Genomic DNA, 16,744 nt, shown 5'->3' with positions numbered 1-16,744 from the left:
ACAACTCGGTTTTAGTTATTAGTATAACTGTAAAACATCTTCTCACTATAAATATGGTAATATGCTGACCATTTACAGTGCATGATTTCCAGTGTTATTTTCATACATGCATTCAAATTGATTTACAGTTAACTACATTCAATCTAGCTCTCTCTCTCTCTCTCTCCTCTCTCTCTCTCTCTCTCTCTCTCTCTCTCTCTCTCTCTCTCTCCCCCCCCCCCCCACACTCTCTCTCTTTCTCTCTCTCTCTCTCTCTCTCTCTCTCTCTCTCCCTCTCCCTCTCCACACCACCACCTCCCCATTGTTCTTACCTTAAAACTGCAGCTCCACATCATGGCTGCAACTTTGTCCTGAGTGGACAATATCAGCCAGTAGTAAATGAATGACAAATTTCATAATTCTCATGTCAGGTGATGTAAGAACTGGAAGAATTTAATAAATCTAAAATGAAATGACATCATTATGAAGGCCACTTTCTGTAGTGGCCAAAATATTTGTTCATTTTAAAACATGACTCTCAGAAATTCCAATTAGCAGACTATTTGGAGGACCTGCAAACTGAAGCTTTCAGACACTCTTGGATCATAATAAGTGGAACATTACTGCTGAAAGGTATAGGTCTGTGTTGCGAGTCCCAGCTTAACCTATCAGGAATTTCTAAATAGGTTCATTTACAAATTACAGTAATAGGTGATTCAATTACACAAAAAACTTAAATTGTTTATTTGCTAGTTTGCTCAGGACACAGTTGCAGCCATGAATGTGGAGCTGCAGTTTAAGGTAAGAACAATGGGGAGGTGGTGGTGTGGACAGGGAGAGATAGAGGGGGAGGGGAAGAGAGAGAGAAAGAGAGAGAGCTAGTTCTTTATATTTCACTTATGCAGATGTTGTTATTTATTGTATAATTCCTTACTAAAATTTTATGTTCAAGGCTATCACTATTGAAGCAGAGGAACGAGAAGATGGAAGTCGCCGAACAACACGCTATGATATTGACATGACAAAATGTATATATTGTGGATTCTGCCAGGAAGCTTGTCCTGTTGATGCCATAGTGGAGGTTTGTTCAGATATAAAAGTATCCCTCATACGAATTTTAGATTCATTATAAGCCTGCATTGTTTTGATAGTTCCATTTTAAAAGTCACTGGTTCTGTGTGTTGCACAACTGAAGCATTTACAAACAAATGAATGTTATCTAGCAGAATGGCATATCACAGTTTGTGAGAACATCTGTGCAGTTTGCTCTAGGGTAACTAAAGAGAAGGTTACAGTGTACCTGGCTCTTCCATTTTTTGCTGCAGTTGGTAACTGTGTGATGAGTGATGGGAGGTGAATGATCACTAGACCACGGATTTTTAGGTCGTAAAAAAGTGTGTTTTAGGCACCTAAAATAGGCTCCTTATGTAGTTCATTTAGGCTATATAAAGCCTAAAACAGGCTCTAATAAAAATGATGCAGAGAAAATAAAAATAAATTAAAATACAGTGTTGACAGTATGAACATCTTATTAGTCATTAAAACAAGGAGAATGAATATTTACACAGTTACAGAGCACAGCAATCTACAACATTAATGTTGAACGTAACTCCAAATATTTTTGAGTTCCTGCAAGATAAAGATCTCTGTAAAAAAAGATGTGGCAATGGTTTAATTAATACATTCGTAGTTTCACATATTCTGACCATAGTTGGCTTCACAATAAATAACCAAAATCTTTTCTAGGTTTTCTAGTGAAAAACTGTGGCGCTTGTCAGTCAGAATCAATTTATACGCTGAAAAAGAACGTTTTACATCAACAGATGTGACAGGGGCATACTTCATTTTCGGTACATGTTTGACAGGAATGCTGCAGTCAGGAGTGCTGGATTTTCCACTATGTCGGCAGCTGCACACAATTCCTTCAGGCCAGTGTTCTTCTGCAAAACCGTTTGCATTTTTGCCCGCACTTTTTCCACTACTCCACCTGGGGCTTCATTAATTTTCATTTTGACTTCTTCAAGCAAAGAAATATTGTCGTAGATAGGTCTCCCTGAGCCTTCTAAATGTGAAATTATTCTTGCCATAAATGTGTAGTGGGCCCTAATATAAGATAAGTCCCATTTTAAAGAAGAATCTTTGAGTAACTCCATCGCTGCAGTTACGGATGCAGCATCCTCCAGTATATTTTCAACCACCTTCTGGACAGCTGAGAGATGCGTAGTATAGTATTCTGCTGCTATCAGCCACGTGCCCCAGCGGGTGACAACAGGCTTAGGGGGCAATGGGACATCTGGAAGCTGTTCTTTGAATGCCTGTATTCTTGATGGTGCCTTAACAAAAATTTTCTTCACCATAGATATTACTTACTTACTTTAGGAAATTGTAGCCTTACTTGCTCTGCTATGCGGTTGAGCACATGCACTACACAAGTTACGTGCAGCATCAGTGCGTAGAATACTTTTAATAGTTGAAATGCTCTAATCATACACTCCTGGAAATGGAAAAAAGAACACATTGACACCGGTGTGTCAGACCCACCATACTTGCTCCGGACACTGCGAGAGGGCTGTACAAGCAATGATCACACGCACGGCACAGCGGACACACCAGGAACTGCGGTGTTGGCCGTCGAATGGCGCTAGCTGCACAGCATTTGTGCACCGCCGCCATCAGTGTCAGCCAGTTTGCCGTGGCATACGGAGCTCCATCGCAGTTTTTAACACTGGTAGCATGCCGCGACAGCGTGGACGTGAACCATATGTGCAGTTGACGGACTTTGAGCGAGGGCGTATAGTGGGCATGCGGGAGGCCAGGTGGACGTACCGCCGAATTGCTCAACACGTGGGGCGTGAGGTCTCCACAGTACATCGATGTTGTCGCCAGTGGTCGGCGGAAGGTGCACGTGCCCGTCGGCCTGGGACCGGACCGCAGTGACGCACGGATGCACGCCAAGACCGTAGGATCCTACGCAGTGCTGTAGGGGACCGCACCGCCACTTCCCAGCAAATTAGGGACACTGTTGTTCCTGGGGTATCGGCGAGGACCATTCGCAACCGTCTCCATGAAGCTGGGCTACGGTCCCGCACACCGTTAGGCCGTCTTCCGCTCATGCCCCAACATTGTGCAGCCCGCCTCCAGTGGTGTCGCGACAGGCGTGAATGGAGGGACGAATGGAGACGTGTCGTCTTCAGCGATGAGAGTCGCTTCTGCCTTGGTGCCAATGATGGTCGTATGCGTGTTTGGCGCCGTGCAGGTGAGCGCCACAATCAGGACTGCATACGACCGAGGCACACAGGGCCAACACCCGGCATCATGGTGTGGGGAGCGATCTCCTACACTGGCCGTACACCACTGGTGATCGTCGAGGGTACACTGAATAGTGCACGGTACATCCAAACCGTCATCGAACCCATCGTTCTACCATTCCTAGACCGGCAAGGGAACTTGCTGTTCCAACAGGACAATGCACGTTTGCATGTATCCCGTGCCACCCAACGTGCTCTAGAAGGTGTAAGTCAACTACCCTGGCCAGCAAGATCTCCGGATCTGTCCCCCATTGAGCATGTTTGGGACTGGATGAAGCGTCGTCTCACGCGGTCTGCACGTCCAGCACGAACGCTGGTCCAACTGAGGCGCCAGGTGGAAATGGCATGGCAAGCCGTTCCACAGGACTACATCGAGCATCTCTACGATCGTCTCCATGGGAGAATAGCAGCCTGCATTGCTGCGAAAGGTGGATATACACTGTACTAGTGCCGACATTGTGTATGCTCTGTTGCCTGTGTCTATGTGCCTGTGGTTCTGTCAGTGTGATCATGTGATGTATCTGACCCCAGGAATGTGTCAATAAAGTTTCCCCTTCCTGGGACAATGATTTCACAGTGTTCTTATTTCAATTTCCAGGAGTGTATATGCAGCAGCATCAGTGACGGCCAGAAGCACCTTATTCTCATCCACTCCTTTTGGGTATAGCACCTTAAGCCCATTGTTCACCAACTATGCTATTGTTTGTTGGTTAGTTTTTGCAGGCTGTTTTGAGTAAATCAAATGAGCCCTGGATGGAGCATTTGGATCTAGCTTGCCCATAATCAAGTTTGCAATGTAACGGCCAAGACTGTCAGTAGTTTCATCCACAGAAATCCATACACAAGATTCTCCAACATTTTCTCCGATTCTGTGCAATGCAGCATTGTAAGCTGAATCCACATAATTCTTACGTAAAGTTGACTCTGCAGGAATAGACTGATGGCAGTACTTCTCAAGAAAACCTCTGAAAATAGGGTTTTCTAGTTTCCGAAAGGGGATGTTTGCTGCCACAAGTGCATGACACAAACCACTGCAGAACTTGTTTTTTTCGGAGGATTCACCAGATTTATTGGTTAAAGGAGTTTGCTTCAATTTTGACTTTCGTTCAACATTAGCTTTATGTGCGATTCCATCTGCATGCTGAGTTTAGTGAGATTTCTTAACACTCGAAACCTAATACGAGAGAAAAGGGAAATGCAGTTTAGAATCACATATATAAAGAGTATTTTGTATTACTGAAGGATAGCGATAAAAAAGAATCCTAAGTGACAGGAAAATAAGAAGTCTAAGAAAAACATCAACTAAGCTCCTTGTGGCATGCTTGGTAGAAAATAATTTTCCCATCTGTTGTATAATGCGGAAAATCTTGCAGCCACTGCCTTATATGAGTAGACTTTGAACTAGCTGTTTTCGGCATGGCGTAGTATTCTCACACAGAAACTAGAATTTATTTTGCACTTAGAACGTCAGTAACATAACACTTAACACGTCGGTCGCTACACAATGTACTGATTTGTTTTCGCTGGGAAAAAGTGAACGATGACTTTTTCTTCCTCCTGCGGTGCACTGGAGCCGTAGGGGTAGTACCGTACTCACTGCTGGACATATGGTACCTGACAGATGGCCGCCCCTTCTGAACAAACGAATGGAATCTACCGGTGCTTCAGATGAAAACATCTCACTACTGGCAAATTATTTTTCGAACCGGAAAATTCACGTATAATACCTTTCACGAAACAGAGTAGTTTGATAAGACTGCCTGTAGACAGCAGCGAGAAAATGCGCGAAGGGCAGTAATTTAGCTATAGAGGGCGTCTACGATTAACATTGTGATTTTTTAATCCGTGCTCAGCTTAAGGCCTATGAAACCGTTTCTTTGTGAAAACACACAGCTGGCCAGAATCCTATGAACGAAATATTTTCAAATATAACATTTAGTACTCCCACGTTTCATTCTAATGTGTAACTCAAATCTTTGACCGGTTCCCATTCGCTCACCGAAGTTGAGCACTGTCCCGCTCGGCACGTACTTGGATGGATGACCATTCAACTGTGCCGACTGCTGTTGGTAGTAAGGCAAGCAAAGGAATTGTAAATAGTCTGTAACGACCTTCGCCTTCTACGAGACGTAAAGCCCTAAGTTTACTTCATTTTTCTAATCTTTGAAAACACAAGAACCCTGTCAGATTAACGAAATAGTGACTTTTTAGGATTTTGATGCCGAAATAGGCAAAATTAGGCGTCAACGTCGAAATACACAATTTTAAGTCCTATAGAACTAACGGTATTCAGTTTAGTTAGTCATGAAACGCATAAGTACCAACTTGTATGCAAATTGGAGCTTAGGAAAAAAATAGGTTTTAATCTAAAGATCTGTGATCATATTTTTTACATATGAATAATAAAACACCTATAAAGAGTATTTGGTATTAACGGGGTTAGCGATATAAAAAAATAAAAAAGACCAAAGTGTTAGGCAAATATGAAGCATGAGCGCATATCAACTAACCACCTTGCTGCACGCTGGGCAGAAAATATTTTTTCCATCTGTCGTATAGTGTGGAAAAACTTGGAGCCACTGTCTTATATGATGAAATAGGCACTTTTTAGGATATTAAAGCCGTAATAGGCAAAAATAGGTACTAACGTCGAAATAGGCTTTTTTAGGTCCTATAGAATTAACGCTATTAAGTGTAAATAGTCATGAAACGCATAAGTACAAATTTTTATGCAAAAATGAACTCAGGAACAAAATAGGTTTTTACCTAAAATCCGCAATCTGATGATCACATTTGTTTTTGACACAGAGAGCAGGAAGGAAACTAAATATGGTGACACTAACCTGTAGTGAAGCCTGGGGTTAGGTTGGAATGTGACAATTGAGCTACAAATGGACGAAGCCAACGAATGTGACTGGAAGAAACGTAGACGTGCTGTCAGAATGACCTAAAGTGATTCTCAAAGCTGAAGTTAGGTTGGAATATGACAATTTGGTTGAGAGTTGGCAAAGCCGATGAATGTGAAGAAAGGAAACTATATGTACCAACAGACTGACCTGTAGCAAGCTCAAGACTTATGTTAAAGTGAAAACAGACAATTTCAATGCAAGTTGGCTAAGTTAACAAATCTTAATGCAAAAAATATAATTGCTGCAATAGATTTATATGTAGCATATATATTCATCTTTGCAATGACTGCTTCTGTGTTTTTATTTCTGATTTTACCGAAAATTCTGATGATACATTAAATTCTAATTAACGAAATAAAATAATACCTAAATTCATCTGCAAACCATAGGAAACTGACAGTCATTTTAATTGACTACTGACAACCAGCTCACCATTTGTCAGTTTCATTTTCCATCATTCATTGTGCAGTTATCAACACAGTGAGTTGCTTTTTAATCATTGGCTTCCTATCTTTAATTTACCTGCCTTGTAAATGAGAGACTCCATTCTACATCTTAAAGATTTAGTGGGGCTTGCAGGTTTCATAACATTTACAAAACTGTTGTGGTTTCCACACCTAAAGGCAATGTCCCTGAAATCATGGAACAATCTTAGTGTTTTAACCACAGGTTGGGGAGAGGACAGAATACATCTGCCCCAGTTTTATAAAGTAGTCATGTGATAAGGCTAGATTATGGGTACATAATGTGTGGACCAGCAACAGCTACTTACCTCAAGATCATAGATGCTATCAACCATGACACCAGGCTGGTCACATGTCTACAGGACTAACCCTATAACCAGTTTTTGTACTGAGGCTTGGGTGCTAACCTTGCTAGCTGGTAGCAGTTCATGGTGCATGAGGCATATAAGATTGTCATTGTACCAGCCTACTACACCATTGCTCGTTGTATAATGGAATAATTTTTTTGCAAATTGTCAGTGATCATCAAGCCCATTTGGAAACCATGTGAAGAATGGGATGAAAGAATTTGGTGTGCAGCAAACACCTTCAAAAATTGAAGTTTGATAATCAACTACTACACTGGTTACTGAAAAGACCCATGGTAATTTTAAATTTAATGAGATGCAGGAGTGACTGCACTCCTGCACATGTTTTATGAAATTTTAAATAAGAACCACAACTGTATTATCATATACACAGGCGAGACTATGCAATGAAACTCCCTTGAGTGCTCTGGTTTGCACTGATCGTATCTTCAAAATGTGACTACCTAAGGTATTTACTGTGTGTGGTGAAGAATTATATATGATTTTGAGGGCACTGATGCAGATTAAATGTGTTCAAACTGAGACTCCCTGAATGCCCTTCTTGCTCTGCAATACTTGTACCCACCAGATTCAGTAATCCAGAATATTCAGGTTGTCCTTTTGTGCCTATAAAGGCTGGGGAAGGATGTTTCATTCTGCTGTGTACCAGAGCACAAGAGAATATGGTAAACAAATCAGCATATATAGCTACCATGGAGAGATGGTGTGTCAATTATGTAGTTGTGTGTGGTGTCCCCAACTTCCTGTCACCACACTTTTGAGGTAGTCATGTAAGGGTGTGTAGAAGAATGACTGGAAGTGACAGACAATAAGCTGCAGGTAAGAAATGTCAAAAACATGGCCATGACATACCTATTTTTGGCCACACAGATGAGATGAGGTCTTTTCAGTCTTCTTCACATAGAGCAGAGCCCTATGGTGAATTGCTTCTTGCTCTGGTGAGAGAACTGTCCAGTTTGTAATGCATATGGTGTACAGATCAGTGTGCCACATTGTGATTGACTGTATTTCATATTCCAACTATAGAGCAGCAGCTGATTTGCCTGCAGATTTCCCCTGTATTTAAGCTGACAATGAGGCAAATGGGGTGCTACTTTTACAATTCTGTAAAATGTCCCCTTATTACATAAAATAGTAGAGAGGATTTTTTAATGTGTTACCTGAGTGCCTGGTTCATTACATTTTGTAAGTGATCAATCAGCTATTTACCACTGTCACTATTTTAGCTTTCACTCTTGTGTTATCCATCCATGTTTAAAGAAAAGTGTGAGAACAATTATCAGGTTGCATGACAATGTGAATGTGAGTGAGATTGGGGGAGAGTGTTTGCAATATTAAGCAAGATTGAATTTTACCTCTTGCTAAATATTTGGACATTTTAACCAAATAGGGGGAAATCTACAATGGAATAACAGCATGTAGTTTTGTCATATGAAGACATGATGGATACCGTGGCTGTTGTTTGAAGACAAATGTTGATGGTGTTGGGACAGCAACCAGCCACAAATTTACTTTCAGTTCCTTTATTCAAAGAGTACCATTACTGGTTTCGAAGTATTGTGATTCATCCTCAGACGGTTTACATGCTTTCTTTATGGCATGTGGTGTGTTTTTTATAGATTAATTGTCCTAAAATATAAAATATTTTACGACAATTAATCTAAAAAAAACACACCACCCGTCATAAAGAAAGCGTGTAAATCGTCTGAGGATGAATCACGGTGATTCGAAACCAGTAACAGTACCCTTTGAATAAAGGAACTAAAAGTAAATTTGTGGCTGGTTGCTGTCCCAACACCATCAACATTTGAATAACAGCATTATCAAAGAGATTGGTAGCTACTCATGACACAGAAGTTCAGTCACAGACAAGCACAATGGAAAAATACTGCTTAACATTCAGCTTACAAAGTCTATAATGTGGTACAAGTTGAGGCAGACTCTGGTTGTCTGTAGCCCTGTACTAATAGTGTATAAGTTATGCTGGAGACCTGGCGGTGATTCGAATGTGAGAAGGCCTGTAATCAGTGAAATTGACATTCAAGCTGCCTGTAAGATTTTGAAATCGTGGCTAGCACACCATCCAGACTGGGACCTGAGAGCTTGAGGGCATATATATTTACCAGACCCATATGAGGATATCTGCACACTATTTTCCACAGTTATTAACTGTGCAAGTGAATTTTCAGCATCATCTTATGCCCTGAAGTTCAGTGGCCCTAGATTCTTGGAACAGTGAAAGCATTAGTCTCACATGTGCTACTTACTAATATAATAATGGGTTAGCTCATCCAGGCTGAAGGTAGAAGGTTCCTGCTGAGGGACAAGCTTCCATATCACTTGGTAAACCTCTGGAACACATCACGAAAGGAAATATGCCTGGAGTTGAATAACACCAGTGTTGTGTTCTGCCACAAGGGGAAGCACAGGCATACTGCATGCAAAATCCAGTCCCTGTTGTTGCTGTCAGACACTGGGAATGGTGTAAGTATGGACTTTGATGAGTTCAGTGGGGCTACCTCCTGGTAGCTCAGGAGCTGCTTCAAGGGTTGCTCCATCTGTTTAAAAACTTAGGCAGTGTTGCTATTGCATCTGGCTGTGCTGTTTTAAAAAGTCTGCCCCTGCAGGGCCCATAACGTAAACTTTTTCTCTACAGTACTATAGACACAAAGTCCTTGACACCCCATCACCAATTTCCTCTGATCTGCAGCAAATAATGAACACTTCTTTGGATACTCTTAGGTTGTTAATGCACTAGATATAAATAGAAATGAAAAATGTATCAGCCTATTCATGAAAAACGCCACATTGTGCATTAAAATATTAGAGTTGTAGTTCTAGATAATAAATATTCACCAGAAGACCGCTGCATTTACTCAGACCTTTCAGTCATTAGTAATACTTTTAGTATCAGTAAACATTTAGAGTCTTCTAGGTAAGACCATTTCATTTGAATCCTAGCAACTTCCCTAAATTAATCACATGGTGAGCATGGCAGTTGGAATCTGTCTGTGGAGGAGTCACAGGGCGAGACAGCAATGAAGTAGTGTCGCGGAATGATATGCTATGAAAAAGTACGATGTCAACTGGTTGGTCCACTCTGCTTTGTAGCTAGTTACATTTCCTTTCCGTAGTTTGCTTTGAAATTCGTTGACATGTTTGGCAGTAATGATACCCTTTTACTGCTGGTCATGGCAGAGCAGTCAAACATGTCATCCATACCAATACCTGACAGAGATACAAGAAGTACTTGTTGTGTCCTGTTTCGGTCACTTATGTTTTAATGATTTAATAAACAGAAATTTTAACAAAGTTATTCTACTGCTAATCTGATCTGTAGAATACACATCTTGCTCCCAGAAGGTTATAAAAATAATTTTCCATATTGTAAACTGAGAACTATACTTAGTTACTCACAATGAATAAAATTAATAGCTCATCAGAAATTGATAACTTCAGATTTCTGCGAATGGCTGCCTCCTATGCTGCTCAACGGTATTCCATTACCATACCAGAAAACAGTTAAGAACTTGGATGTAACTTTGGATGAGCATCTCACCTGGGAAGAGAATACAGTTGCTGTGTGCCAGAAGACATCCATCCAGTTGTCTCTATGCTCTCAGAAAGTATTCCATAGGATGTGAAGCGCCAGCTCGTGCGAGCTCTCATTCTACCGAACCTCCACTATTGTCATGTAATTCAACAAGGCATGAGTAGTGGAAACAAAAGACGGTTAGAACTAACCATGAATACCTGTGTGCATTACACCTGCAAGATTCGCTGATATGATCATGTCCGTGCTTCATACTCCCACCTAGGGTGGCTGCGGCCAGACAAATTGCATGACTATCACACACTGTCTACTTCACCGGCTCCTTGTCGCTCTAGCACCCCAGTACCTTGCTTCAGACATTAAACACCTTTCATGCCATCATAATTGAAACACGAGGTCACTGTTATTTGGTACCCTAAGTGTGCCCACTCAGAAAAGAAAAACATTTGCAAACTCCTTGTCTATTGCCGCTGTTCGTCTCTGGAACAAACTGCCCCTTATCTTGCGCAAAATTCAATCCCCTGCTGCTTTGAAGAAGTGGTTGAAGCATTTCCTACTGTCATCCTCGTAACGTTTTTCACAAAATTAATGTACAAGGCCAGTCCTCCCCTGTCCAATAGCAAAGCTAGTGTTCCGATCTTGCTCCTCTCTCTTCTTCCTCTTCATCTATCTCCAATAGCCGCGTAATCTTCTTTTCCTTTATATTTCCTTAACTGTGTTTGCTCATGTCTCTATTCCTCTCCTCCGTTCACCATCAGTTTCCCTCGTACCCCCTGCTGTTAGCACTGCTATCTAAAATATGTCTCTATCATAATGTCTAATTATAACAGTACTTATCATCTGTGAATATAACTGTATGTGTGTGTAATTTTCCTGAGTGTACCTTTGTAATAGTTTATTTCACTTTTTGTACTAGATGTAGTTTAACATGCCTATTAAAACATATGAAAGCAGAATAAGTAGAGTGCCTGGTTAGATGTAGGCCTAAGAGAGGTCCTGATGGCCCTAATCTTGGCAGGTTAAATGAATCAACAAATAAATAAATAAATCAATAAATGTTTATAGTAAGATAAATGGAAAAAAGTGACAACTTTGAGAATCATTTGTAAAATTTCAGTGCATTTTGTTAAAGTTGTCAGAATAACTAATGGAAATTTCTAAACATTGAGACTGTGTAGGCATATTTTGTAGCAAATAAAAATATTACATTAGTATGTTGAGTTTAAGCAGAAATGAGGAATACCACAATCTCTACGATACCATTTGCATGTTGTTCAGACAAAGATGAGTGTTAGCATCCTACTTAGTAGTCTGTTACCATTGCCACTTTCACCTGTTTTTGCATGTTCTATTTAAATTGTTCATCTATCTATGTAAACAACACCAATAAAACTGAAGAGCCATTTTTTGCCCAAGCTGTAACCATCTCTGAAGATGAATGTTCATGCTGACAAGGGAACCTCCCCATCGAACCCCCCTCAGATTTAGTTATAAATTGGCACAGTGGATAGGGCTTGAAAAACTGAACTCGGATCAATCGAGAAAACAGGAAGATGTTGTGTGGAACTATGAAAAAAAAGAAGCAAAATATACAAACTGAGTAGTCCATGTGCAAGATAGGCAACATCCAGGATAGTGTGAGCTCATGAGTGCCGTGGTCTCGTGGTAAGCGTGAGCAGCTGCGTGACGAGAGGTCCTTGGTTCAAGTCTTCCGTTGAGTGAAAATTTTACTTTCTTTATTTTCGCGAAGTTATGATCTGTCTGTTCATTCATTGACGTCTCTGTTCACTGTAATAAGTTTAGTGTCTGTGTTTTGCGACCGCACCGCAAACCCCTGCGATTAGTAGACGAAACGACGTGCCTCTCCAATGGGAACCGAAAACATTTGATCGCAATGTCATAGGTCAACCGATTCCTCCACAGGAAAACACGTCTGATATATTCTATACAACACTGGTGACGGTATGTGCGTCACATGAGAGGAATATGTTGTTGACCCACCTAACTTGTACACTTGACGAATGGGTAAAAAGAATCTCCTACCTTGCCCAATTTAGGTTTTCTTGTAGATGTGATAATCACTCCAAAAAAGTGATGAAAACATAAGAGTTTGTCACATAAACTACAACAAATTAATGCAACAGTTTCACAGTCGCACAGTTTTCCCTGTGCTCTGTCAAAACATATGTTTTTAACGTTTTCAAATTTTTCCGTGTGTAGACCGTCAAATCCTGCATATGTCCAAGCAAATCTGAACATGTCCTGGAATTTTGGAGAGCCAAGTTGATTATGTGTGAGTGCCTGAACTTTGATAATTGTCTGAAAATAAAAAATTAAAATTTTCACTCGAGGGAAGACTTGAACCAAGGACCTCTCGTTGCACAGCTACTCACGCTAACCACGGAACCACGGCGCTTCTAAGGTTACACTCTCCTGGGTGTTGCATATCTTGCCCATGGACTATTCAGTTTGTGTATTTTGCTTATTTTTTCATAGTTCCACACAACTTCTTCCTGTTTTCTCGATTGATCTGAGTTCAGTGTTTTCTCGATTGATCTGAGTTCAGTTTTTAAAGGCCTATCCACTGTGCCAACTTATAACTAAATCTGATTGGGGTGCGATGGGGAGGTTCCCTTGTGAGAAGTTTCTCATGTGCTGTCAGTTCCAAATATGCATCTGCTGTAGAATGCATCACAAATGTACTTTCCAGGTTTCAACATAGTTTATTTTAGAATTTTATGCTAAATACTGAAACAATTATGTTAAAAAATTTAGTTGTTTGTTATTTTCTAGTGACCACCTTTATACCACGTAGTCTTCTGATTTCACATGTGCATCACCATGGAGCCCTCAGTTGTGTGATGCTGCATTGCAAACTCTATGGAGCTACTAGTAGCCGATATCAGATTTCTATGATGTGCTTTTATGTTTCTGTCACTAACAGTTATGACCGTATTATATAGTACCTGATTTTCTATTTTAATTTTTGTATAAACCCAGGAGCAGTAATAATTATCGATTTTATGCAAATTGTTATAGAAAATTTGGTTATGTTTCTTCTTAATTCCTTACTGTCTTTTACACTGAGATGACAAGTCATGGTATACCTCCTAATATTGTGTCCAATCTTGTTTTGCCCAGCATAATACAGCAGCTCAATGTGGTGGGGACTCAACAAGTTGTTGGAAGTCCCCTGCAAAATACACTACTGGCCATTAAAACTGCTACACCAAGAAGAAATGCAGATGATAAATGGGCATTCATTGGACAAATATATTATGCTAGAACTGACACGTGATTACATTTTCACACGATTTGGGTGCATAGATCCTGAGAAATCAGTACCCAGAACAACCACCTCTGGCCTTAATAACGGCCTTGATACGCTTGGGCATTGAGTCAAACAGAGCTTGGATGGCGTGTACAAGTACAGCTGCCCATGCAGCTTCAACACAATACCACAGTTCATCAAGAGTAGTGACTGGCGTATTGTGACGAGCCAGTTGCTCGGCCACCATTGACCAGACGTTTTCAATTGGTGAGAGACCTGAAGAATGTGCTGGCCAGGGCAGCAGTCAAACTTTTTTTTGTGTCCAGAAAGGCCCGTACAGGACCTGCAACATGTGGTCGTGCATTATCCTGCTGAAATGTAAGGATTGAATGAAGGGTAGAGCCACGGGTCGTAACACATCTGAAATGTAACATCCGCTGTTCAAAGTGCTGTCGATGTGAACAAGAGGTGACAGAGACGTGTAACCATTGCCACTCCATATCGTCAAGCCGGGTTATACGCCAATATGGCAATGACAAATACACGCTTCCAATGTGCTTTCACTGCGATGTCGCCAAACATGGATGCAATCAGCATCATGCTGTAAACAGAACCTGGATTCATCCGAAAAAATGTTTTGCCATTCATGCACCCAGGTTCGTAGTTGAGTACACCATCGCAGGAGCTCCTGTCTGTGATTCAGCGTCAAGGGTAACCACAGCCATGGTCTCCGAGCTGATATCTTGCTGCTGCAAATGTCGTCGAACTGTTCATGCAGATGGTTGTTGTCTTGCCAACGTCCCCATCTGTTGACTCAGGGATCGAGACGTGGCTGCACAATCCGTTACAGCCATGCGGATAAGATGCCTGTCATCTTGACTGCTAGTGATACGAGGTCGTTGGGATCCAGCACGGCGTTCCGTATTACCCTTCCTGAACCCACTGATTCCATATTCTGCTAACAGTCATTGGATCTCGACCAATGCAAGCAGCTATGTCGCGATATGTAATCGCAGTAGGCTACAATACAACGTTTATCAAAGTTGGAAACGTGATGGTACGCATTTCTCCTCCTTACACGAGGCATCACAACGTTTCACCAGGCAACACCAGTCAATTGCTGCTTGTGTATGAGAAATCGGTTGGAAACTTTCCTCATGTCAGCACGTTGTAGGTGTCGCCACCGGCGCCAGCGTTGAGCGAATGCTCTGAAAAGCTAATCATTTGCATATCACAGCATCTTCTTGCTGTCGGTTAAATTTTGCGTCTGTAGCACGTCATCTTTGTGGTGTAGCAATTTTAATGGCCAGTAGTGTATGTAGCCAATCTGCCTGTATAGCCATCTATAATTGTGAAAGTGTAGCCCATTCATAATTTTGTGCATGAACTGACCTCAGTTATGTCCAGTGGCATTCATGTTGGACCACCTTGGTGCCCAAATTATTTAAATTGTACAGAATGTTCTTCAAACTAATCACGAACAATTGTGGCCTAGAGACATGGTGCATTGTCATCCGTAAAAATTCTATCATGTGGGAACTTGAAGTCCATGAATGGATGCAAATGGCCTCAACGGTGCCAAACATAACCATGTCCAGTCAACAGTCAGTTCAGTTGGATCAATGGATCCAGTTCATCCTATGTAAACATAGTCCATGCCAATTCTTAGCCACCATCAGCTTGCACAGTGCCTTGTTGACAACTTAGATCCATGGCTTCGTAGGATCTGCGCCACATTCAAACCCTGCCATCAGCTCTTACCAAGTAAAATCAAGACTCATCTGACCAGGCCATGGAATTCCAGCTGTGTACGGTCCAACCAGTATGGCCATGATCCCAGGAGATGCTCTGCAGGCAGTGTCATGCCCATTAATGCCATATTTCACTGTACTGTCCTAATGGATTTGTTACTTATACATCACACATTGATTTGTATGGATATTCCATGCAGTGTTGCCTGTCTGTTACTATTGACAACTCTTTGCGAACTCTGTTGCTCTTGGTCATTAAGTGAAGCTGTCAGCCACTGTATCACTACTATGAGAAGTAGTGCCTGAAATTTGATATTCTTGGCACACTCTTGACACTATGGAGCTCAGAATATTGAATATCCTAAAAATTGCTGAAATTTAATTGCCCATGCATCCAGTTCCAACTACCATTCTCAATTCCAAGGCTGTAAATTTCCATCACATTGGAAACCTAATGACAGTTCTGCCAATGCATACTCTTTTATATCTTGTGTAAGCTATACTATCATCGTGTGTATATGCGCATATTGCTATTCCATGACTTTTGTAGGTTGTTTCTTAACTGCCCAAATTATCAAAATATGGTATCTTTATGTTCCAGGGCCCAAATTTTGAGTTCTCTACAGAAACTCACGAGGAATTGTTGTACAACAAGGAAAAACTGTTGAACAATGGTGATAAGTGGGAATCTGAAATTGCGGCAAATATCCAGGCGGATCACTTGTACCGATAAGCAGCTATTTGTAATGTGTATTATATTAAGTAGGCAAAAAATTAAGAAATTTGTGTTATTACACTTGTTGATGTGTGTATATCAGTTGTTGATGAAGAAGAAATAAATTGCTGTTTGTGACAGCCATTATTTATAGCAATTCAACTATGACCTATAACTACTAGTGTCTCCACTTAGCATTCACAATAAAAAATTACAGAAGTCGCTCTCTGTGTTACAGTTCAATTTCCCTCAGTTTTGTGCCCTCATCACGTAATCATTGCATGTGTGATGCTGCACTAGACTCCTTGATGGACCTACTTTGTGTTGGCTAAAATGTTTAGAGTTTTAATTAAGAGATATGTGGCCTGTTTGCTTTTCACAACCATCCATTCCATCAGTCCAGAATTTACTTTTAATAATCCGGCT

The 16,744-nt window shown here is 41.0% G+C and overlaps 1 protein-coding gene across 1 annotated transcript in view; it reads left to right on the top strand.

Moving 5' to 3' along the window:
- LOC126100915 (NADH dehydrogenase [ubiquinone] iron-sulfur protein 8, mitochondrial) overlaps nucleotides 1-16,540 on the top strand; it is a 28,973-nt gene extending 12,433 nt beyond the window's left edge. Inside the window, exons 4-5 of the mRNA XM_049911582.1 lie at nucleotides 932-1,060; nucleotides 16,205-16,540. Coding sequence (XP_049767539.1) covers nucleotides 932-1,060; nucleotides 16,205-16,336 — 261 coding nt within the window. The 3' untranslated portion in view covers nucleotides 16,337-16,540. The remainder of the gene's footprint in view (nucleotides 1-931; nucleotides 1,061-16,204) is intronic.
- Nucleotides 16,541-16,744: the final 204 nt, after the last annotated feature.

The sequence above is a fragment of the Schistocerca cancellata genome, chromosome 9 (assembly GCF_023864275.1).
Source record: "Schistocerca cancellata isolate TAMUIC-IGC-003103 chromosome 9, iqSchCanc2.1, whole genome shotgun sequence".
Lineage (NCBI taxonomy): Eukaryota > Metazoa > Arthropoda > Insecta > Orthoptera > Acrididae > Schistocerca > Schistocerca cancellata.
Note: the sequence above shows the minus strand (reverse complement) of the source record. Positions and strands in the feature narration are given on the sequence as shown.